We start from the raw sequence: 26,027 nt of genomic DNA on the forward strand, positions 1-26,027 counted from the left end.
AGGAGTTGTGAACCATCACCACAATCCAGTTTTAGAATAATTCTACCCCCAAAAGTTGACTCATGCCTATTTGCACTCAGTCTCATATCCACCCCACCCCAGGTAATCACTCATCTTTTTGTCTCTGTAGATTGGCCTTTTCTGAGCATTCCCTGTAAATGGAACTGTACAATATGTAGTCTTTTATATCTGGCTTCTTTACCTCGGCATCATGTTTTTGAGGTCCATCCTTGTTGTAGAATGTGTCTGTAGTCTGTTCTTTATATTGCTGACAGTTATCTGTTGTATGGATATGCCACAATTTGTTAGCTTATGGGCATGGGGGCTGTTTGGGGCTATTAGGAATAATGCTATTATGAACATTCACGTACAAGTTTTTCTATGGCCATATGTTTTTATTTTCTTTGTGTAGATACCTAGGAGCGAAATTGCTGGGTCATATATTATTTATGTTTAAATTTTTAAGAAAATGCCAACAATTTTCCAAAGTGGCTGTAACATTTTACCTTTCTTTTAGCAATGTATGAGGGTTTCAGCTTCTTCACATTCTTGCTGGCACTTGATATTATCCGTCTTTTTAAATTATAGCCAATCTGGTATCCCATTGTGGTTTTAATTAACATTGCCCTAATGACCAATGATGTTGAGCACCTTTTCATGTACTTATTAGTTATTTATATACATATCTTCTCTGATGACATGTCTATTAAAATCTGTACCTATTGAGATGATCACATATTTTTCTCTTTAAATTTATTATGAAATATTTACATTAATGACTTTTTAAAATGTTGAACCATCCTTGCACTTTTGAATTTAACCCCACTTGGTTGAATATACTGCTACATTCTAATTGTCACCACTTTATTTTAAGAGCTACGAGTGGAGCTTTCTTTCTTTTGTGTGGCCTTGTCTTTTTTGATGTTAGGGTTATGCTGGCCTCGTTTAAAACAATAAAACATTTTCACTTTTTATATGTTCATGAACCATTTAAGTAGTAGAAATGATCTATTCATTTGTTTGATGAAATTTCGTCTTAAAATATTTTTGTCCTGGTACTCTTTGGCGGATGAAGTTTCTATTATCTTATCAATTTATTCTAGGTTACTCAAGTTTTTCACATCTTTTTAAATCATTTTTATAATTTATGCTTTTTAGAAAGTTGTTTATTACATTGAGATTTTACATTTTATTGGCATAAATATGCAAGTGTATTCACTTAAAATTTTCAGATTTTCCTATGTATTTGTGGTTATATCCCCCTATGGATTCCTAATATTTTTTAAGAAGGCAGCGTGATGCAATATTTGTAATATGGTCTCTGACATCACCTGGCTAACTCAGAATTTCAGTTCTTTCATTTACTATCTAATTAACCCTAGGCAAACAAATTTTGTCACAATTTCTATATCATGTAATAGGGATTATGTCACTCATTCATCAAAAATTTTGTGAGGATCTTTTTTGTGTTAGACACTGGTCTAGATATTGGGAATACAGTGGTAAACAAACATAAAAATGTCATGTTGGCAAAAACATTAAACAAGATAAAAAAGTAAACTATCTGCTATATTAAAGAGCAGTGCGAAGGGTGAAAAATAAGACAGGGAAGGGGAGAGGACATATTTAGGATGGTAATAATAATATCAGGTTGACATGAGAATTAAATGAGGAAATGTATGTAAAGTGAATAGCACAGTACCTGGCACGTGGTGCTCAGTTTCAGCTCTTTTTTTTGGTCATTTTTTTAATTGATCAAATTTGTTAGTGGTTGGGCCAATTTATTGGGATTTCAAAGGACCAGTTCAAGTCTAAACTTTGGTTTGCTTTTTCATTAATTTCTGCTTTTTATCATTCTGAATTCCTTTTTTCTACTTTCTTTTGGTTTATTTTTAACTTCCTAAGCTAAATGCTTATTTATTTTCCGTCTGTTCATTTTCTAATAAATGCATTAAGGTTATATATTTTTTCTCTGAGTATTTCTTTGATAATTTCTTTTCTTTTTTAAAAAAATATATTTTATTGATTTTTTACAGAGAGGAAGGGAGAGGGATAGAGAGTTTGAAACATCAATGAGAGAGAAACATTGATCAGCTGCCTCCTGCACGCTCCCCACTGGGGATGTGCCCGCAACCAAAGAACATGCCCTTGACCAGAATTGAACCCGGGACCCCTCAGTCCGCAGGCCGATGCTCTATCCACTGAGCCAAACCGGTCAAGACGATAATTTCTTTTCTTATATACAGTGTCCAAATTGTACAGACTATTGTAGTTTTAGCTTCTCCTTTGGTTTGAGAATTATTTAGAAGTGCTTTTAGAATTTTCTAGGTGGTTACGATGTGTTTGCTGCTTATGTGGATGTGTGCTAGTTTTCCTAGCCTTTTGGTTTCTCTGTCTGGTTTTCCTCATTGTGGTAGCAATTGTGACTTAAAGCTTTACCAACTTTTAGGAATTTTCGTTATGATTGAACACATGATTGTTTCTGTAAATGTTGCATTGGGTATTTAGAAATATGTACATTCCTGGTTTGTTGAGCATAAAAATTTCTCCATGTTTGTGCTAATAAAATCAAATGTGATACCTTTGTTATTTAACTTTTCATATTGTTAATTTAATTTTGCTTGTTGCTTCTCTTGATTTCTAAGAGAGAATGTTATTAAAGTCACCCACCAAGATGGGGCTTTGAGAAATTCTTTTTGTACTTTTAGATTTGTAAAAAATATCTACTTTACTGCAATATAATTTATGTACAATAAAATGTGCAAATATTAAGTGTAAAGTTCAGTGAGTTTTGAGAAACGCATACACTTGTATAATCACCACCCCAAAGAATTTATAGAACATTTCTGTCGCTCAAACAGTTCCTCTGTGTCCCTCTCAGTCAATCCCCCATCCAGACCCAGCCACTGCTCATGGTTTCTATCACCTTAGCTTAGTTTCACTGGCCTAGAACTTCATACAAATTGAATTACACAGTATATATGGTATATATTCTTTTGTCTGTCTTCTTTTGTTCCATGTAATGTTTTTTAAAAATATATTTTATTGATTTTTTATAGAGAGGAAGGGAGAGGGATAGAGAGCTAGAAACATCGATGATTGAGAAACATCGATCAGCTGTCTCATGCACAACCCCCACTGGGATGTGCCCGCAACCGAGGTACATGCTCTTGACCAGAACTGAACCTGGGACCCTTCAGTCCGCAGGCTGACACTCTATCCACTGAGCCAAACCGGTCAGGGCATGATTTTTAGACATATTAGTAGTTTATTCTTATTTTATTTTATTTTTTTTACTGAGGAGTATAGAGTTCATTGTTTTTTGCCTAGTTGATGCATAAAGTTTCAAACTTGTTTTATCTTATTTGGGAAAAGGCTACTTTAGATTCTATTCATATCCTCCTGTTGGCAGAAGACATCTGGTCTGTAGTTATATGGGGAAAATATACCAGGCACCCTGAGTTTTATGCCTGCTTATTAGTTGTCAACACTGATAAGAAGTGAGAGAACAAGAGAGAAGACAGATGGTTTGTAGAGCTTTGCTGACTTTCTAAATGGCTCCTTGACACAGTTATTCTGGCCTCTGCCCCCCTGTGAGAGCTGTGATGGCAGTGCAGGGGAAATCCCCTGGTACTTAAGAGGACGCTGAAAGATGAGGGCCAGCCTCCGGCCCCTGCTGTGTGTGTGAGGCACCTGTATGGAGATTCTTCATGGAATCTAATCCCAGCTTTTGCCCTTGTCACAGACATGTGGCCAACGAGCAGCTGTAATGAGTCCATATTTAAAGAGTTTAAGTAGAGTTAAAGAATACAAGGAATTGCTTAAAGAAAAATATTAATTAGTTAACTTTCAATGATTTGGAGATGAAATAGTCAGTTTGTTATTTATCTGTGGTAGAGCCTTTCTCATTCCTTCTTCAGTTTACTTTTTAACTTTTTTGTTGCTTTTTAGCTCCTTTAACAATAAGAAGAGGAAATGAAATTCCATTTGCTTTTAGTAGTTATAAAAGGGGTTTGTGTATAGGTGAGGGAGATTGAAACTGTTTTCTAAAATAAAAAACACCTTTGTAACTTTAGACAAGTCACTTAATATATCTGAAACTTAGTTTCCTCGCTGACAAAGTGAGTCAAATACCTACATGCCCATCTCACAAGATACTTAACATAATTTACACAAATAACATGATTTATACAAAAGTACATTATAAATGTTAAAGTTTTATTGAAATTTATCTATTGTTTTTATATTTATAACTGTTCTATTCTTCCTTTTTCCTTAAAGAAAGATATTTGATTCCTTACTGCAGAGGTGAAATATCATATGTGACTTTCTTAAAAACCAGCCATTATAAAAAAAATCTAATTGTTAAAAAATGTGCTACTTTAAAGTAAAAATAAAAAGTTCTACCTTGAAAGATTGTTTAGAGGATCCCTACTGTGTGCATGTTGTACAGTGAGAAGCAGAGTCAGGAGTCCTGAGTCTGACTGGCTTTTCGACCCCGTTATGTGGTAGGAACTCTGTCTCAGTTTTCTCATCCAGGAAACATGGGAGATGATCCATATTCTGTCACAGGCGTGCCGTGATGTTATTATTATTTTACTAACGTGACTTATAAGCATTTATTGTAGTTTTTCTGTGAATGCAGATTTCCACATATTGGGCTTGCTTTAAATTATATCCACTTAAGGCATGCATTTAACTCTATTTTTGGAAAAGAACTGAGATATTGTCGTCTTCTGCCATAAGTACATGACATCGCAAAGTCATTTCTTAGCAGCTCCAGCGGGTTGGAGAGTAGTTGTCCACATAGCCATGCCGTGGGTGCCACCGTTCCGCCAGAAGCTAACGACAGGAGTGGGGACACAGCTACATCCATCGTTAAGGCCCGTGCATTATTCATTTAACATCTGCTGTTGGTTCTCTTTCTCCCTGTGGGGGAATAAATTACAACACATCAGCACATTTTCATGCTCCGTGTTTAAGCATTTAAAAGTCATTGATTGTATTATTGATATTATTTTATTCCTGCTTGTTTGGCAGCCCCCGAGGTGATCAATGACCACGACTACAGCCAGCAGTGTGACATTTGGAGCATAGGTGTCATCATGTACAGCTTGTAAGTAGCCCGATAAACATACCGTTTAAAATGAATCGTTTCTAGCAGTAGAATCATGTAGACTTTAAATTAAAACTAAACAATATAGTTTTTAAAAAGTGACTGAAGAAACCATTGGGAAGTCCCTCTTAAAGCTCTCTTATTCGTTGTCCGGCACATGCGTTAGGTATTTTTTAATACTATATACATTTATAACTTTCAACTTTGCTTCCTACTGTCCTGCAAATGCTACAATGCACTGTATGATCTGGGCCAGGTGAAAAACTTGCCTTAAAACTTTCTGATCCTTTGCTACAAACCCCGCTTCTTTGTATATTGTCAAGAGATTCACTCACTAAGAGCCCATTCTGTAGCGGAGGTCCTGGGACCCGGCACTCCAGCCCGCCAGTGTGACGGGTGGGCCCTAACCAGAGGTTCGGCCAGAGTCCCCGTATCGCATGCCTCTGGGTCTTTGCTCATGCAGTTCCTTCTGCCTAGAATGTTCTCTTTCTTTTCTACTAACCTCTCTCCTAGTTGTGCCAGGGCAAAGATTAACGCCTTGTATCTCCCTAATTCCTACTCTACCTCAGTAGAGTTACTATGTTTATTATGTATATTTTTCCAGAGGATGTAAGGCAACATATAAAAATGCATTGAAAGAAAAACAAAATAATAAAATAAGAATAGTTAACCGGGAAGGTTTGCACATGTGTAAATTTCAATGAGTTAATTGCTCACTTCTCTGTGTCCTCCTAGCACTTTTAAAAACTAGATTATAATGTTGGTGATATAATTATTGTATTATGTGTATTGTGTCTATTTTCCTTGCTCTGAATTCCCTGAAGGACAGACATCGTGTTTATCTTTGCATCCCTGGTATCTGGCACAATAGTAGGCATGCAGTCAGTGCTCAATATATGTTTGTTAAATCGAATTAAAGTGAATTTTCTAAGAGGTGCCCTGAAAAATTACTGACCATTGGTCTGCCTCTTGGTGAACATGAGCATTTTTATGTTGATGCAACATTAGTTTTATGGTCATATTGAAGATGTCACTGTGTACTGCCTCTTCCAGATCTTTTCTAAATATTGATATCACAATAGTCACATTTTCAGTTTTGTGAAATGGAATGCACAGGCAGTGGAAATAGGATGATGTGATTATAGCTGTAACTCAGATGGTCAACATACATTAACTGCTTAGGTTGCATAGAGTATAAATGTATTCACAAAATGTTGATCATTGTTTTGTGCTGGTTAGAATCATGTAAAAATTCGGAGCCTTAGTCTTTAATTAAAAATGTAACCATTTTGCCCAGCTGGAGTGGCTCAGTTGGTAGGTTGCCAGTTCAATTCCTGGTCAGGGCACACACCTGGGTTGCGGGTTTGATCCCTGGTTGGGCATGTATAGAACGCATCTGATTGATGTTTCTCTCTCACATCGATGTTTCTCTCCCTATCTTCCTTCTCTCTCTCTCTCTCTCTCTCTCTCTCTCTCTCTCTCTCTCTCTCTCAAAAAAATATATTAAAAAATATATAACCATTTTAACTTAGTGTTTTATACTCTCAAGACTTTCTAGGCAACACAAGTCAAATTATAGGTATAATCTAATATTACACAATTCATGTGTTTGCTGCCTTCTCAATTCTAATTTGGTGTGAAGGAAAGTAATAGTGTATTAATATGTTAAAATTTTTCTCTTTCTTAAAGATATAATTTTAATTTTTCTGTGTCAGACCATGGCTGCATCTCACCACAAAGGACACCCGTTTTCTTTACAGTAGACTCTTACTTAGCTAATCAGTGCCTATTCATTAACCTGCCTGAGCCCAGTGGTCTCATAGATAATTTCCTCACCCAGGCACAGACATAGTACCTTCTCCAGGGGGTTATTTTCTTGTTTGTCAGTTACTGCTGATTTATTTCTACTTAATTGGACAATGATAACATACTTCTTCAAGGTGAAATTAACATAAATATTCTTTATGTGTGTATCCGCTGCTGCTTTGATTCCTGTGAATGCCACAGAAAATAATAGGGAAGCTTTAAGAGGCATTTTTCATGGCTTGGATTTCCTTTTCTGGATGTGCAGAAAATTGCTATCATAAAATTTCACATGCTGCTGATTGACCAACCATTAGATACATTCTTGTGTAAGTAAAATTGGAAAGGACGGAAAAAAGTGGAATTTTAGAAACGTAGCCCTTAAGCTATAGTTGCATGCCAGCCAGGCAGTGCAGGAGCAGCTAAGGAATTGGTAAATGTGCATGTCCCTGGTTATTCGCAGACTCAATGAGCTGGGCTCTGCTGGCCTATGCTTGTTACAACAGATAGTGATTATCCATAAGACCATTTTTCTGGCTCTTTAAAAATTGCATTTTAAAAATAAATAATAGGTAAGTAAAATCAGAGAGAGAGGAGGGTCAGGATGAGCTAAAGTAGTAAAAAAAAGTATTAAAATAAGAGTTTGTGGAGCAATTTGGTAAATACCTATCTATTTCTTAACAAGAACCTGTTGGGAAAAGAAAAGCCAATATTGTCCATCCTAGCTTGATAAACTAAGATGAAAACAAGGTTTTTTTCCTTATCATTTTCATGCAAAACATTTATCAAATTATACTTATTCAGAAAATGTTCATGGGAAAAACTTTTAAAGAACTTAAAGGAAAAAAATCCATAGAAATGTAACTTTTGAGAGGCTTAGAGATCGTTATACTTAAATACATAATAGACCAGCGCCTGGCTGGTGTATTTCAGTGGTTAGAGCATCGGCCTGCTCACTAAAGGGTTATAGTTTCCGTGGCAAGGGCACATACCTGGGTTGCAAGTTTAATCCCCAGCCCTGGTCAGGGCTCATGCAGAGGCAACCAATCAGTGTGTCTCTCGCACGTCAATGTATGTCTCTGTCTCTCTCTGTCTTTCTGTCTCTCTGTCTCTTGCTCTCTCTCCTTCCCTTTTACTCTAAAAATCAATGGAAAAAATATCCTCAGGTTAGGATTCACCATAATAGACCAGCATTTGGGAAGTATAATAGAATCGCACCCTTTTATTCTTTCAGCAGTAAATGCAAACTATGCAATCTCGAGAGGTGAAGAATAGACCAACAGAGTGGACTCTGTGATGAGTCCAGGTCTACCTTCTGTCCAGTTGTCGCTGGGAAAACCTGGTCATTGTACACAGGGCTGCTCTCCAACGTCGGAGAGGACAGTAATGAGTGTGGCTAACATGTGTTGAGAGTGGACAATGAAGAACCAAACTCAACTTTTAAGCATGTTTTTGTAGTTTGGGACTGGATTGTCTACTGAAGCACAGGCTTGCCATGCGCTTTGTGAAGTATAGCACAATTTTTCCTTTTAAAAGATTGTAATGACTCACAGTTCTATGTTCTAGAACAGTGATTCTCAACCTTCCTAATGCCGTGACCCTTTAATACAGTTCCTCATGTTGTGGTAACCCCAAACCATAAAATTATTTTCGTTGCTGCTTCATAACTGTAATTTTACTACTGTTATGAATCGTAATGTAAATATTTGATATGCAGGATGTATTTTCATTGTTACAAATTGAACATAATTAAAGCATAGTGATTAATCACAAAAACAATATGTAATTATATATGTGTTTTTGATGGTCTTAGGCGACCCCTGTGAAAGGGCCGTTTGACCCCCAAAGGGGTCGCGACCCACAGGTTGAGAACCTCTGTTCTAGAATGTGCAAACAAGCTCCTGTTCATACATCCTGCTCACGGTGGTACTGATGTTGGTCATTATATAAATACTCAGCTTTCACCTTTCAGACTGAAGGGTGAAATCATCATCATCTGATTTTTCTCATCCAGACCTTCTTCATTTTGTATACTATTTTGGGAGACTGTGATCATTTTAATGGATATTTTTTTTAGCTTTGACTCAGAGCCTGTAGACATTCCTAGGGTTATTCCTGGTTTAGTCTTACTGACATGTGTACAGTAGTTTACCATGGATTAAACTCTTACATGGTCACTTAGACTCTAATGATGCGTATTAGACTCTGCTAATTCATTATATTTTTCCATAAGTTTAGTTTGGATTATGTGCTTTAGGCATTGCATTATTCTTGCTCACTATAAAGTGTGTCTCCTCCATTGTCTGCAACTATTACAGAAGGTGTACACACCTTCCTGTATTATAACCCCATTTAAGCTTAGTGTTTCCCCACCTGGAAGAGCTTTGGGTCATTTGCAGATCTGGAGGTTCCAGTGTATACAAGAGCCCAGCACTGACCTCGCAAAACCCCTTTGCTTCCATTTCTGCATCCAGAGAGGCACCCACCTCTTCCTGTGTGTATGTTGCATGCCCCTGAGTTGGCTCCGACTCTCGCAGGCTCTTTGAATGAGTGTGTCCACAATGTCCTGTCCTCACCAACCCTGCTCAGCTCCTGCAGATTCATGCCTTGTTCTTCTGTTACAGAATCTGTCCATTTCATATTTGCTTTTCCTCTTTTCCTGCTGCCTTCAATTTTTCCAAGCATCGTTGTCTTTTCCAAAGACCCCGTCTTCTCTTATTGTGTCCCACGTAGGACAGCTTCAGTTTTGTCATTTTTGTATTAGGCTTAATTTGCTCTCAGACCCATTTGCTCATCTTTCATGCAGTCCAAAGTACATAGAGATTTGGTCCAACATATTTCAGATGAATCCGTTTTTTCCCTATCAGCCTTCTCCACTGTCCAGCTTTCACATCCACGCGTATCACTGGGAACACGAGGGCGTGGATGAGCGTAGCCTTGGTCTCTAATGACACATCTTTGCTCTTGGTGGCCTTCCCTCATCCTTACACTTCTCTTTCAAGTCTTGGTCTTCTCTTGATTTCTTGGCTGCAGTCTCCCTTTTTAAAATCTCGTATTTTTTAATTTTTATTGGATTTATGGGGGTGACATTGGTTAATAAAATTGTATGGGATTCAAGTGTGGTCTTCACTTGAATTGATGACTAAACCAAGGTAAGCAAAATCTTCAACAGTTTCAGTGTCTTCAGGTCTATCCTGCTTCCTGTCCTTTACTTAAATAGGAAGCACCATTACTCCCAAGTCCTGTGGAAACTTAATTTTTAAGAGCCTTATTTTGGTTTTTAAAAACCTAAAGAAAATGATTGCCTTTGTTGTAGGTTATGCGGAGAACCACCCTTTTCTGCAAGCTCAGAGGAGAAGCTTTTTGAGTTAATAAGAAAGGGAGAGCTGCGTTTCAGTGATCCACTGTGGGATTCCATCAGTGATTGCGGTAATATAGAGTCGTTATTGTTTGCAAAGCAAATATATGTGACATAAGAAAGTTTGCTAGTAATTCAGATACTTTAACTCTCTGTTTAGTCTTTAGATTTATTTGTAAAAATAACACTATTTACTTGTGGAAATAGTGGTTATCTTCACTGTGATTGTTACAGTCAAAACTTCCAATCAGAACAGAATATACTGAGTGAAAATTACCAGGAGGAAATTTGCTGATGATCTAGTTAATTTTTACTATAGAATATAAACCAGATACTCTATGTAATAAAACCTCACTATAGGCCTTCCACGTTATTTCTTGGCCATTTATACTGACGATACTCGTTTTATAATTGGCATCTTTCCTTTATGCCCTACAGACCTAATTCTGAATAAATTGGAAATTGTTACTAATTGTTGTTAGGATAATAAGATATTCAGACGTTTCCTTTATTTGCAGCTAAACGTGTTCTGAAACAACTTATGAAAGTAGATCCTGCTCACAGAATCACAGCCAAGGAGCTGCTGGACAGCCAGTGGCTCACGGTGAGTCACAGGAGCGCTTCTTTCTCTGGGCAGCCTTCCATTGCTGATCTCTCTTCTTTGGCCTTGGAGCTTATACACCATTTTCCGAAGAAATAGTCAATTTGTCTCATCTTCTGATTAGTTAAAAAAATTGAGTCTTGACACATTTCTGAAATGGGTATTTTCAAGCTGCTAAAACTACCACCACGGCTGTTAGAGGTTTAAATGAACTTTGCTTTATTCATGCCATGAAGATATCAAGTCCAGTAGCGTAGAGCTGAGAAGTGTCCATTATTAAAGCTGTGGAACATTGAAGAGTCTGTATAGTCTGTAAAGCACTGGAACCACCCACTTCTCTTCAAAGAATCTTTGGAGACTCAGAAAAGCCAGTGTCTCCTAACAGTGGCTGTTGCCTAGCTTGCAATCTTGAGTAACCACTCATTTACATATTTTTCCCCATTAGACTGAATTCCTTGACCCTGTGTCTTAACTGATCTTTGTGTCCCTGAACCCAGAACATTACCTGGTTACTCTAGGAACTGTGGAAGAGGCCGCCACTTAGCTCTCAATATTTATTCTCCCTGTCCGCTATGGTAACAAAGATCCTGACTTTTAGCTGGAAACATTGCTGTCTGGTGTTCTTTGCTGGTTATCCCGTCTTTGCTAGTTATTGTGATGGTCAATGAGATCTGAGTGGAAGTAGTGCAGTTTCTGGGAAGTGTCCTTAAATGGAGGGGCTATGGCATTCCTCATGCCTATCTTCTTTCTCAGAGACTAGAATACAGATGTGATGGCTGGAGTCTGAGTAGCCATATCGGACCATAAAGTGGAGTCCATAAACATGATGCAAGGAACCCGGGCTTGCAGCTCACAGAGCTGCCATTCCAGCCCATGACTGCCTCCCTCCAGACCCCTTTCTATGAGCAGGCAACAAACTTCGTCACCTTTAAGACACTGCAGAATGTGCAATTGAACCTGGTACCCATTAATACAGTACTCAAAGAATTGCTGAATGAGTCAGTGGTTCAGTAAATGAATTAGTCTGGAGGTATCTCCGAAAATGTCTGGGAACTGGGACTGGAGATTTGTCAAGACGTATAGGAATATTGCTGAGCAGTAATCATCTATGAAAAACATTATTTTACATCTGTTACTTTGACAGTATGTTAGGTACTGGAAATATGTGATATGCCCACGTTGCAGTAGTATTTATTGTTGAGAGATGATGGTGGCTTAGACAGGATGGTAGCAATAGAGCTGAAGAGAAATGAATGTGATATATATTTTTTAGGTATATTGACAGGATTTGGTGATGGATTAATGAGAGATGAGCAGAAGGGAGGATTCAAGGATGACTCCTAGATTTTATGTTAACAGTTGGTTGGACAATAGTGCCACCAACTGAGATATGGAAGCTTGTAAGAAAAACAGGTGTTTTTGTTTTGTTTTGTTTTGGTTTTTGGGTCTGGGGGAAGGGTGGTGACTCAAGAGTTCCACATTAGATATGCTAAGTTGGAGATGCCTGTGTGGCATCCACATAGATAGATCAAATATAATTGAATATCTGAGTCTGAAGCTGGAAAAGTCTGATCTGAAACTGTAGCTGTGGGAATTGGGAGTATATACATGCCATATAAAGCTATCGGGCTGATGAGAAAAATTGGGAAGAAAATACGGATAGAAAGGAAAAGAGACCCCAGCACCCTGCTTTTAGATACTCCATCATTTAGAAGAGGAGGAGCTAGCAATGGAGGCTGAGAAGGAGCAGCTGGTGAGGGAGAAGGGAAATTCTGAGAGCGGTGTCAGGAAAGTTAAGTGGGAAAGATGTTTGAGAAAGAAGCGAGAGCAGGCAGCTCGCAGGTAAAGGCTACTGAACGGTCAAGATGAGAATGAGAAGTTTCTATTGAAATGGCCAACAGAGAGGTTGATGGTGACCTGAAGGCCCAGATAAGTTTAGATACCATATCACTCTTCAATTTCTAATCACTTCTTTGAAGAATATTTTTTTCTCCAAGGGCTAAAAATATAGTCTTCACTCAAAAATGGGTTATATCTGCCCTCTCTAATGACTATGTTGATCTCTCAAGTCATTCTGTGCCACACATATTTCTGGCCTAAGTAATTGTGCAAATGAGCTAGCAGCTAAATAGATCATTGCAAAATGTACGGAGTGGATTTGTAGTACAGCAAAATCAAAAACTGTAAAACAGATGGTGTGCCTTCGAATCTATTTCTTTTCAGCATCACACAACATTCGGGTTTGGCCATGTAATTATTTGTGTTCTAATTAGTACAGCTTTATTTCTGGCTTTGGTCATTTTTCCAGAAGTCTCCATTTTTGAGCCTCTGTAACATTTGTTCCTGTGTAGTCTTTGCCAAGTGGTTAGGGGAGCGACAGATAGTGTGTACTATATTGGACCATCCTAAGGAGTTCAGTGTCTGAAGTTTAGAATTCCGGCATTTTATAAACTTTTAAAAGGCAACACTCTTTTCTTCTTAACCACTTGAAGTCTTACTTCCTGTAATTCATATCCTGTGTTTGAAATAATCTAAAGGGAACCTGTCAGTTCTCTCAGTGCCTTGCTGCTTTATAACCGGAGCTTATCTTTTGCAATATCTAACACATAGTATCTTTTTTTTTTTTCCAAAGAGCTTTATTGGATAAAAAGTTTCTAGGGTTTAACTTATGTATTGTCCATTTTGGTATGGAACACATCTGAAGAGTATTCCGAGGAACGTTGTTTCTCTCTGTACCTTTAAGTGAATGGAACTTAAAATAAACACATATTGTCATTCTGATTTCAAAAATCAAAAGATTAGATGTAAGGGAAAAAGCCAAGGGATGACTTTCCTATAAAGGAAGAGTTTGATGATAACTGGCCTGTCACCCTCCTGCATCCGCTTCTTCCCTTTGTCCTCTTTACTCTCAACAGTGGTACAGGAGTGTGTTCCCTCTTATTAGATAACAAGAGCCCGGTGCATGAAATTTGTGCACTTGGGGGGAGTGGTGTCCCCTCAGCCCGGCTTTGCCCCTCTTGCAATCCAGGACTGCTGGCTCCTAACCGCTTGCCTGCTTGCCTGCCTGATCGCCCCTAACCACTCGCCTGCTTTCCTGATCACCCCTAACCACTCGTCTGCCTGCCTGCCTTATTGCCCCTAACCACTCACCTGCCTGCCTGATCACTCATACCCACTCTGCATGATCACCCCTAACCACTCTGCATGCCTGCCTGATTGCCCCTAATTGCTTGCCTGCCTACCTGATTGCCCCTAACTGCCTCTGCTTTGGCCCCTGCCACCGTGGCTTCATCTGGAAGATCATCTGGAAGGTCGTTTGGCTGTCCAGTCTAATTAGCATATTACGCTTTTATTATTATAGATTTCAGGTACCTCTTGGTATCCCTTCAAGTCCCCTGGTGACAACTAACACCAAGAATTTTAAGCAAGATTCCCAGGTATTTTTATTTTATTTATTTATTTATTTTTAAGAATATATATTATTATTATTGATTTCAGAAAGGGAGAGAGAGAGATGAGAGATAGAAACATCAATGATGAGAGAATCATTGATCAGCTGCCTCCTTCATGCCCTCTACTGGGGAGGGAGCCTGCAACCCGGGCATGTGCCCTTGACTGGAATCGAACCCAGGACCCTTCAGTCCACAGGCTGACACTCTTTCCACTGAGCCAAACCAGCTAGGGCTTTCCTAGGTATTTTTAATGCCTACTTATATTTAAGAACCCTCCTGTAGATTAAGGAAACCGTTTTCTTCTACAGCTTGTCAAGAAGTAGTTTCCAGATTTGAGCTCTATTGGTATTATTCAGACAGTAATTCCTTCAAACAGATTTTTTTTGGTGCCTACTATGTGCCAGGTGCTGTGCTAGGTGATAAAATGTAGTTATAGACATATAGGACATGATCTTTGACATAAGGAACTCACAATCTAGTAAGGGAAACAAGTTATGTATAAGATACAATGCAAGGGAGAAATGATACATGACATAAGAAATTGCCAAATGATCAGAGGTATAGAGACAAGCAAGTGTGAAATCAGGAATTCAATTTGACTGGCAGATAAGATGCTTGAAGGAAAGAAGTAGGAAATGAGACTTTTAGAAAAGGAAAGAAAATTGTGTGGGGACTTGAATCTCAGACTAGAATTTTAACTTCCAGTCATATGTATATAGTGGAGACCAATTGTAGGTTCTTTGAAATGAAATTATTGTTATAATGTATAAGCCTTCCAAGATGGCTTATTTTAAATGGGACAAGAGTCATTTAAATGTCTATATTGATTTCAACAGGTATTCTTTTATTTTAATCCATTGGGCACTATAGGGGTACAAAGATGAATAAAATAGTCTCTCCCCTGGAGTAATTTCCCACAAATTACAGGATTTTGTGAATTTTGCAAAGGCACATGTACTCAGGGTGTAGAGGGTCTAAATTTTAGAATAATCTTTCCTAATGTGTGAACAAGGCCCTTGTTCATTGATTTTAAAATTATTATTCATGGATTCTCATTAGTTTTGACCTTTAGTCTTAACATATATACGCTACGTAAGCAAATGGAAATTTTCTGATGTCTAACTAATTGATGGATATTTTTTCCTACTATATATTTTCATCCTAAATATGTTAATACTCAACTTTTATTTTACTATATTTAGTTATTCTTAAATTCTGAATTATCCTATATAATAACATCCTAATATGCAAATCAACCGAACGGCAGAATGACTGGTCACTATGACGTGCACTGACCCCCACTGTGTTGAGCGTCTGCCCCATGAGAGGGATGCAACTGGTGGCAGCGATTGGGGGGGGGGGTTGGGCGCGGGGCCGGCCAGTGGGCAGTGCCAGGCCGCCAGCCAAGGTAGGTGCCAGCAGAGGCCCCCCCCCCAATCGCCCCATCTTCTGGTCGCCCCACAGATGGCCCTGATCGTTGACCAGGCCTAGGGACCCTGCCCTATATATTGGGAACAGTCTCTTAGATTTAAAAATTAAAACCTGGCAAGGCTACTCTAACACTGAAAAAACAGGATGATGCAGCGATGACATGCGTGGACTCTGGCTTGCACATTTTGTGGTCAGCCCTGATTCTGACACTTATAACTGTGTGACAAAGCCAATTACTTAACTTCTCTCTGCTTCAGTTTTTCCACCAATAAGATGGGGAAAATGGTACTATTGCCTCAGAAGGATCATGTTATGTACTACTTTTTATAATCAGGGCAAAAAAATGTAGCTGCCTATACAACAACAAGATGCCTTTCACTTGTATGAAAAGTATGGTCACTGATGCATGCAGTGTTTTGGATTGCAAGAGGGATGTCTGACTGCCGGTTTAGGCCCAATATCCCCCGAGGGGTCCTGGATTGCTAGAGGGCGCAGGCCAGGCTGAGGGACCCCCCCACCCCTGCATGAATTTTATGCACTAGGCCTCTAGTGTATATATATATATATAAATATGCTATTGGGGCCCTGCTTAAAGGTTTTTATAAAAATTATGTAAAGAAGCAGCTCATGAGCCAGAAACCTTGGGGATTTATTCAATATTCAATGATTGATATATACTTAATAATTCAACAAATATGTACTGAATAGCTGTTATGTGGAGGACACAAGGAGGAATCTGGTACAGGCCTTACAGGCCTTTCCCACAGGTTTTCCACAGGGTTCAAAAGAAAAACTCAGGCAGAAAATGAGTATATAATGTGTGTATAAATATATATAAATATATACCCTACATATTACATATAGCCATATAGCATATAATAAAATATATCCAATTGGGTTTTAAAGAAGATAGCTATTATTCTCTTCGGGGATTAAAAAACTACTTAAAGTGAAGGTAATATGTGATCTGGCTCTAAAAAAGATGGGAAGAAGTAGAAATTAATATTGGAGTCATGGTATGAAGGAGGGGGATTCAGAATAGAAAGAACTTGACAAAGATTTAAAGACAGAAAACAAAAATAAGTGTATTCTGAGAATATGAAATTTATTGGCAGGTCTACTTTTCCAGAACCTGGAAGACATGTAGGGGAGTTGTGGGAAATTCAGCAGGAACACAGGTAGAGCTGCTTTCTGTAGACCTGGCTTACATGGGGAGGACTTTATATCACTGGTTTTGACAGTGGGTTGCTACTGGAAGGCACTGAAGTCCCAGGATCACAGCTGAGTTTACATGAATTTTCTCCTTTGTATTCCTCAACCTGGAAGTTCCTTTGTTCTCTTTTCCAAAGTTTGTAGCTCACTCACCAGCAATGTGCCAGAGTTCTCGTTCTGCTCTGCATCTTCTCTGAGCCTGTTGCTGTCAGTATTTTTAATTGAGACACCCTGGTGTATGTGCAGTGGCATCTCTCTGTGATTTTAATCTGCATTTTGTGAATTACAAATTAAACCAGTCAGTCACCTTTATTTATGCTTATTGTTTTTTTTATATCTTCTTTTGCAAAATGCCTGTTCAAGTCTTTCCCCCATTTTTCTGTTTGGTTTTACCTTTTACTTCTTGATTTGTAGAGATTTGTTACATAGTTTAGATATAGGCCTTTTGTCATTCACAAATAAGTACATGTGCATTCACAAGATTGGAAGATATTGACTTAAGAAAAGAGCAAGGGAAGGATTACTGCAAATCCTCACCCAAGCAGATGACTTTGAAAAAGAATAGATCATTAGAAATGCAGGGTCTTGAAACTGACCCCTGCAAACTATCCTTCCTCGATGGCCCTCAGAACATCTCCATTTGCAGCCAGATGCCCGCACACACCAATTTGAGGAATGTTAGTTTGGAATATATTGAGTTGGCTTTTATTTTTCCAGCATTATTGAAATGTAATGCTATCTAATAAAGATGGAATATGCAAATTGACTGTCACTCTGTCACAAAGATGGCGGCACCCATAGCCACAAGATGGTGGTGCCCAATCCCTTCAGCCCCACTGGGGGAGTGGCAGGCAGGCAGCGTAGCTGGACCTGCTCCCAGGAGTCCTCCAGTCCTTTCAGTCCCACTGGCGATGAACTGGCAAGCCGCCCCGCAGAGAGCAGACAGCAGGGCTTGCTTGCGGGTCGCCACAGCGACCGGGAGAGCTGGCAAGTGGCCCCGCAGAGAGCAGACAGCAGGGCCTGCTTGCCCATTGCAGCAGCAGCCAGGCGAGCAGGCAAGCGGGCCCTGCAGAGAGCAGACAGGAGGGCCTGCTTGCCCGTTGCCGCGGCGTTGAGCAGGTAGGCCCTGCAGAGAACCACAGGGGAGTGGGCCTAAGCCATCAGTAGGACATCCCCTGAGGGCTCCCGGATTGGAGAGGGTGCAGGTTGGGCTGAGAGAAATCCCCCGTCCCCCCTGCATGAATTTTGTGCACCGGGCCTCTAGTTGACATATAACATTGTAAAATTTAAGGTGTACAACATAATGACCTGACAAATGCATTTATTAGGAAATGATTACCACAATCAGTTTAGTTAATACTTCTGTCATATCACAGTTATAGGTTTTTTCTGGCAATGAGAACTTTTAAGATTCACTCTCTGAGCAACTTAAGCACATGCCATACAGTATTGAAGGCTCACCAACACTTCTAGCTAGACATTCTTAGCAGGCAATTGAAAATGTGTTTCTGGAATAATGGCAAATTACTAAATTTCTCAGGTTGTTTCCTCCTGAAGAATAGGAATATCAACACCTACCTGTCTACTCATGTAGTTGCTATACTCGTGGGGGAAAAAATCAATGACTTGAAAAATGTTAAAGTGGCATACAATTGCTTACTTTAGTGGTTGTTATTACCTTGATATGCTGTTGCCTTGGCCTCATTGAGAACCATTAGGACATGTTTGGTGATTTTATTGGGTGCTATCAGTTCTTTGCGGGTATCTGCAACTTACATTATTTCTTTTCCTGCTGTAATTTACATTAATTATTAGTCATATAAAATAGTTTAAATTAACCATGGTAAACAGAAAAAATAACTTTCTCCTTCCATTAACCTCATTCCCTCTTACTAAAGATAACTGTTGTTAAATCTCTTATGTGTTCTTTCAAAAACATTCTGCACATTTTGTGTATGTACTTTACCCAATGGGTTCATATTATGTAAACTATTCTTTTTTATCTAATACTAGAGGCCCGGTGCACAAAAATTTATGCACTCGGGGGGGCGGGGAGGGTCCCTCAGCCTGGCCTGTGCCCTTTTGCAGTCTGGGACCCCTCAGGGGATGACCACCTACTGGCTTAGGCCTGCTCCCCGGGGGATTGGGCCTAAGATGGCAATCAGACATCCCTCTGGCAGCCTGGCAGCCCTCAGGGGATGTCCACTTGCCAGCTGGGAGCAGGCCTAAACTGCAGTCTGACATCCTTAGCGCTGCTGAGGAGGCAGGAAAGGCTCCCACCACCACCGCTGTACTGGCAGCCATCAGCCTTGTGGCTGAGCAGAGTTCCTCCCATGTGAGAGCTCACTGACCACCAGAGGACAGCTCCTGCATTGAGCGTCTGCCCCCAGGTGGTCAGTGTGTGTCATAGTGACCAGTCATTCCAAGTCATTCTGCTGTTAGGGTCAGTTTGCATATTACCCTTTTACTATATAGGATAGAGGCCTGGTGCACGGGTGGGGGCTGGCTGATTTGCCCTGAAGGGTGTCCCGGATCAGGGTGGGGGTCCCGCTTGGGTGCCTGGCCAGCCTGGGTGAGGGGCTGATGGCTGTTTGCAGCTGGTCACACCCCCTTCAGGGTGGGGGTCCCCACTGGGGTGCCTGGTCAGTCTGGGTGAGGGGCTGAGGGCCGTTTTCAGGCTGGCGGGTGACTGAAGCTCCCAACCTCTCCTTTTTTTCTTTTCTTTTTTTTATTCTGGGATTTATTTACCTTCTATGGCTGACACTGGAACTGAGAGCCAGCTTTAGCTCTGAGGCTTGGCTCCAGCTCTGAGACCTCGGCTGCTGAGAGCAGGTATAGGTATCTGGGTTTGTTTGGCTTCTATAATTGACACTTGCAGCTCCAGCTCTGAGGCCTGGCTGGCTGAAAGCAGGTTTCTGGGGTTTGTTTAGCTTCTGTAACTGCAACATTGTTTCTTAGAGTGCAGCTCAGAGGCCGGCAGTGGCAGTCGTGGAACCTTGGCTTCCTCCATCACTGGAGCAAGCAAGCCTCCTGTTCGCTTCAGCTGCCTGGCTGCCGGCCGCCATCTTGGTTGGCAGTTAATTTGCATATCGTCCTGATTAGCCAATGGGAAGCGTGTCGGAGGTATGGTTAATTACTATGTTTGTCTATTATTAGATAGGATATCTTGGAAAGATTTTCTTATTAAAAACAAAAACAAACCAGCATTGTATCCCCAACTCTGGATACACAATTATTTTGTAAATAATTCCCAGTGAATATACTAGTAGATCATTTCCTATTACAAGCAGTGGTACAATAAATGTCCTTGTAGTCCTGGCCAATGTGGCTCAGTTGGTTGGAGTGTCATCCTGTACCCTGAAAAGTTGTAGATCCGATTCCCAGTCAAGGTACAAACCTAGGTTATGAGTTCTATCCCTTGTAAGAGTGCATCCAGAAGGCAGCCAATCTATGCCCTTCACATCGATGTTTCTCTCTCTTCTTTCCTCCCTGTCAAAAATCAGTGAAAGACATATCCTCGGGTGAGGATTAATAGCAAAAATGTTCTTGTAAATATATATTTACATACTGTCAGCAAATCTATAGGATAAATTCTTAACAGTGGGCTGACTGGCCAGAGAATGTGCATTACACACAGATTATTACTAATTTACTCTTCCATAAAAAGCAAGTAAAAGAGAGAGCCTGTGTCCCCACCCTCACCCTCACCCTCACCCTCACCCACAAGGTATTAGCAAATTTAAATTATATCCATCTATTAGGTGAAAATTGGTATCTCATTTTGATTTTGATTTTGTATGTTTTTAAAAAATAAATTGACTTCCATTTTTCTATTGAAAAAATTATTCCTAGAAAGATTATAAAATGAAGAGTTCTAGCTATTTACAAAAAGTAGAAAATGATGACTATAAGCTAAAGAACCAGACTGTTTCCTTTTAGTTTTGCCAATTTTATGTTATATACCATCTTACCCTAGTTCATACATATCATTCATTTATTTTAAAAATACCTATTGCCCTAACTGGTTTAACTCACTGGATAGAGCATCAGCCTGCGGACTGAAGCGTCCCAGGTTCGATTCCGGCCAAGGGCATGTACCTTGGTTGTAGGCACATCCCCAGTAGGGAGTGTGCAGGAGGCAGCTGATTGATGTTTCTCTCTCATCGATGTTTCTAACTCTCTACCCCTCTCCCTTCCTCTCTGTAAAGAATCAGTAAAATATATTTTAAAAAATGCCTATTGTTTACAAAATACTGATAGGCACTGTCCTTGAAAAGGCAAATTTTGTTAGATGAAGACATACATTTGGGTCTGCATTTGTGGAACCTGTCTACTAAAGTATTAAATCCAAATCTTAGTATCAGACCAATGCTTCTCCATGAATGTCCATATTTCCAGTTTTTCATAAAATAGTCTCAGCTATCAGTTAACCAAAATGTTGATTTTGTACTTGTGATAACCTCAGATTATCCACCTATTTCTGTTGCTTTCTTGCCATTTGCTCCTTCATAGTTGATGAGTTCAGTGTCTGGCCCCCTGAAAACAGCCAGCTAAGAGAGTTCAAGGGTCAGTGTTCTGATGGTGAGATGACATACAATCCACAGTGTCTGTCCTAACAATTCCACCCATTTTTGTTTGGTTCATTGGTTCATTTGTAATTTCTGTTGAACCTAGAACTCCGATGACACACAACCCTGGGCCACTTATTCATTGGTCAATCCAAGCATTTGATGTGATTCCTTTTGCAATTACTGGCAGCTAGAAGGGGAGAGTCTAGTAAGTTATTGGCTGGACTTTAGACAACAGGGAAAGTCTGGAATCGATACTCTCATTTGTACACAAATGGATATAGGAAGGAAAGAGTTAAAATTTTCCAAAGAGTAGATTGTTTTTGAGGTGATAATGCTCTATTCTAGATTCTTTGCTCTTCCCTACCATCTCTTTGGAATGATGAATAGGGTAATTTCATTGAGTACAAATCACTTTCCTTTAGGCATGTAGAGTGTTGGTCACCAAGCTTTGGGTGTATATGTATGTAAACTGAGCATTTGAGAGATTGCTAGAGAGGCCGGTTCAAGATAATACAGGCAAGACTTGCTTTGCACAGTAGTGCAGGACTGTAAAACTAGTGCAAGTTGAAGCTATGCACAGCAATTGAAATAATCAATGGAAAAAAATTAGATTATGCTGTGGTAACAAGTGACCCCCAAATCTCCATACTCTTGATGCCCCCCCCCCCACATTGTCTGGAAGGAGGAGCGTCCTCTTCTCTGTGCCCACTCTGGGACCCAGGCTGAGGGAGGCCTCATTGCTGTGCTTTTATAGTTACCAAGGTAAGAATTAGGAGCATGATGAATTACATGCTGTCTTTTAAAGTTTCCACCCTGAAGTGATACGTCTCATTTCCAATCATATTCTACTGACCAAAAAAGTCACATAGTCATGTCTCAAAAGAGGTAGAGAAGTAAAATTCTACCATATGCTTCAAAGAAAGGAATGTTGGGTGAGCAACATTAGTAACTACTATAGTATCCAAAGAGTTAATTTATGGGGAGTAAATGAGGAAAGGTAATTGAGGATTGGGGTTACAGACATACATGTTCGATTGTCTCTGCCTGATAGTGAAATAGTCAAGTTGAGGCAAAGTTGTATGTGCTAGTCTTCCAGAACTCTGGACCCTGTGATTACATGAAAATTAGGGTTGAAGGTCAAGGAGAAGCCAGGAAGTTGTAATAGAGACTAGATGGATCATAGGGATCAAGCAGAGTTGTTGACAGAGCCCTGGAGACCAGAGCTCATTCAGGTGGGAGCTCTGAGACTATGTTCCATTCTAAATGATTTCAACTCTTTTACGGTCTTCGAGCCTCTTTCTATGCTTTATTTACATTTAAGTTGACAGCATCTTTGAAAGTTAACAGAGATGGCTCTCAAATTGAGCCTTGAAAGAAATGTAGGCCATGGGTTGGCAGAAGGCATGATTAGGGCATTCTGGAAGTAAATGTAGAGGATGCATAAGTGCAGCGAAAAGTAGGGTACTATGAAATTGGTAAGAATATAAACCTTCTTAAAATAGAATGAAATAAAAGAATCACAGGGAATTGCTTGCATAACTAGATCCTCATTTAGTCATTACTACTTAATGTTTGCCTTTAACCACAAATACATTAAACTTTACAAATCCTCAACAGTGTACTCACATGGCGGCTTTTAGAGTACCCTATCTCATAGTATTCTGTGTCATTTACATTTAATGCTTTAATCCACCCACAAACCAAATTCACTTAGAATCACTCCATAACTGTACTTACATCTGAACTTTCCATTTTCATCTAAATGTGATCCAGACTTTCTCTACTAGTCTGAATTATGAGAAAAAGTATTTAAGGCATACCTAGTCTAGCAGAAGAATTTGAGACTGCTTGCATGGATTTCTTGGCATTAAATGGAATATTATATTCGAGAACAAGTGGGTAATATAAAGTAGTTAATTTTGGTATTGTATTGTCACATCTGGGATAAAAACAATGCACTGAATCAGTTATAAATCAATTGACCACCTTATATCTAAATCTCCCAGTCAACTAAGAGCTTTCAAATCAAACATCTATATTCTTGGACACAGAACTTGACTAATCAACTGAAGTTAGATTTTTTTTACCTAGACACTTCGGTTTTCTATAGCCTTGCCCTTAGTGTGGGACCCACCAGACCTTGGGGAACTTCTTTCATCCTTTCTGCTTCCCTTTTACTTTTGTAAAAACAGGGCTATACGGAGGTTTTTGAGTCCAGGGAATTGCCCTTCAAGCCCTTTCATACAGGGAGGGTGCTCCAATAGGTATCACCAGTTTTGCCATTTATTCAGAATTATAATTTTTTTACGTGACTTACAGAATTTGGGAGAATATATTACTAAAAGATTAAGACTCCTTTGAATTTTCCAGACTGTTTATAACACCCAAAATCATTGTTTAACATTAGGGCAATACACTTTCTTCGGCGAGACCTACCAATGTGTTAGAAATGATGAAAGAATGGAAAAATAATCCAGGAAGTGATGAGGAAAGCACAGCAGATCAAAAGAACAAGTTGTCCAATCAAGAAAAGTTGGAAGGTTACCGACTCGGCAGAACCAGCAAAAATGTCCAGGCTGTCACTAACAATTCAGAAGAAGAGAATAGAAAACAGGTAGGAAGACCCAACAAAACCAGTAGGAAGAACAATGTTTCATTTCTCCAACTCTGTCCTTTTTGTTGTTGGTTTGTAATGAACGCCCTACCTGATAAAGCAAGTAAAGTTCTTGTTTGAGACCATCATGATTTAGCAATGTGGCCAAAATGTTTATTTTCAGATCTCTGATTATATAGGGCAGGGTCTGCAAAGGCAGAGAGAATAAATGTTTTAGACTGTGGGAGCCAGGAGAGTCTCTGTCACAATTTCTCAACTCTGATGTTGTAGCATGAAAACAGGCGTAGGCAATTTTAGACACAAACAGAATCAGGTGGTGTGTCAGGTTTGGTCCATGGGTCAAAATTAATGATTTTTTACTTTACCAGGCCATACAGTTTAGAATGAGTTTATGTATTACCTAGAAAAAGAGTTGTTTCATTATCCAGTTAATTGTTTATAATTTATGATACCTAAAACTATTTATGTAGGGTTATTGTTTTACCTTGTTAGATCTAAATATAGTCTTATTCTTTTTGGTGAATAAAATTTCATAACATTTTTTAAAATATATTTTATTGATTCTTTACAGAGAGGAAGGGAGAGAGATAGAGAGTTAGAAACATCGATGAGAGAGAAACATCGATCAGCCGCCTCCTGCACATCTCCAACTGGGGATATGCCCGCAACCCAGGTACATGCCCCTGACCGGCATCGAACCTGGGACCTTTCAGTCCGCAGGCCGATGCTCTATCCACTGAGCCAAACTGGCTTCGGCAACATAACATTTTGATTAATTCTAGATTGCATTCTACTGACTAGATATCCTGACAATTTACCCAAATGGTTTTCTGTGTTTTTGGAAGTTTTCTGCATGTTTGTTTTCTTTCTTGTCTTGAAATCTAATGAGCACATTGTAGCTCTTCTTTAATAATTGAGCATCCTTCCATTGGGGGCTGTGTCCACCTTAGGGCAGCCCAGACTTCCTGTGAGGAATTGCTACTTTTCGGTTCTCTGACGCCCAGAGCTGTCAGGGAGGAGAGGGACTGAGAGGGGAGTCCTGAGGAAGGTGCAGTGCTGCTGGCTCACACCTCCGTGCTAAGAATCCCAGCAGAAACTGGCAGAAAGAGACCTAGTAGAGTGATGGATTGATTTTGATGTACTGGTTGGGAACTTCTTCATCCACTTGATAGCAAATGTCTAGATAATAAACTTGACATTTAATGATCCAGGTATTTTGAAATAATCATATTTTTGCCATAATATGAACATAAGTTTGTTTATTGAATTCCCTTCATCCTCTCTAGTCTGTTAACAGCTCCTGCAATGCTGAGCAGCTGTGTGTATTTTATATTTTTGTTAAAAATAATATTTTAAAAACCCATGTTTGCATTTCCTTATTGAACATAGTTTGAAGATTTTCCTATTAGTTGGCTTATCATTTTATATACCACACATAACACACACACATATTTACATACTCGTAGTCATAGATTACACATATACACTCATATGCATCACATGTATACAAACACAAATACATATGCACGCATATACACACATTATCTTTTGAGGTCTTGGGTTATATCTATGTTTGTCACTGAATCTGGCATAAAATATTCTGTGAACCAAATGCTCGGTTATCTTCCATCACCTTTTCCATTGCTCTGTCACACATCTGCCCTCTCCTCCTCACACTCCAAGTCACAAAGCGATGGGACTTGCTATGCTGTTCTCAGCCACTTCCAACTAAAGAGCAGAAGAACTGGAATTTGAGGTGCTTATAGACAATAGAACTATACCCACTGGGTTGAAATTTCAAGAATATAGATTTCACCCTGGCTGGGTAGCTCGGTTGTCACCATCATACCAATATACCAAGGTTGTGGG

The 26,027-nt window shown here is 39.4% G+C and overlaps 1 protein-coding gene across 2 annotated transcripts in view; it reads left to right on the forward strand.

The window, feature by feature from the left end:
- The window catches only part of STK33 (serine/threonine kinase 33), a 56,583-nt gene that overhangs the window by 16,550 nt on the left and 14,006 nt on the right, over nucleotides 1–26,027 (forward strand). The window contains exons 8-11 of one of the 2 annotated variants that reach the window (XM_081099102.1): nucleotides 5,041–5,116; nucleotides 10,236–10,348; nucleotides 10,796–10,881; nucleotides 23,952–24,158. In XM_081099102.1, the coding sequence (XP_080955228.1) occupies nucleotides 5,041–5,116; nucleotides 10,236–10,348; nucleotides 10,796–10,881; nucleotides 23,952–24,158 (482 nt within the window). The remainder of the gene's footprint in view (nucleotides 1–5,040; nucleotides 5,117–10,235; nucleotides 10,349–10,795; nucleotides 10,882–23,951; nucleotides 24,159–26,027) is intronic. The other variant, XM_081099103.1, reaches the window with a different exon arrangement.

Source organism: Myotis nattereri (genome assembly GCF_964212035.1).
Source record: "Myotis nattereri genome assembly, chromosome: 9".
Lineage (NCBI taxonomy): Eukaryota > Metazoa > Chordata > Mammalia > Chiroptera > Vespertilionidae > Myotis > Myotis nattereri.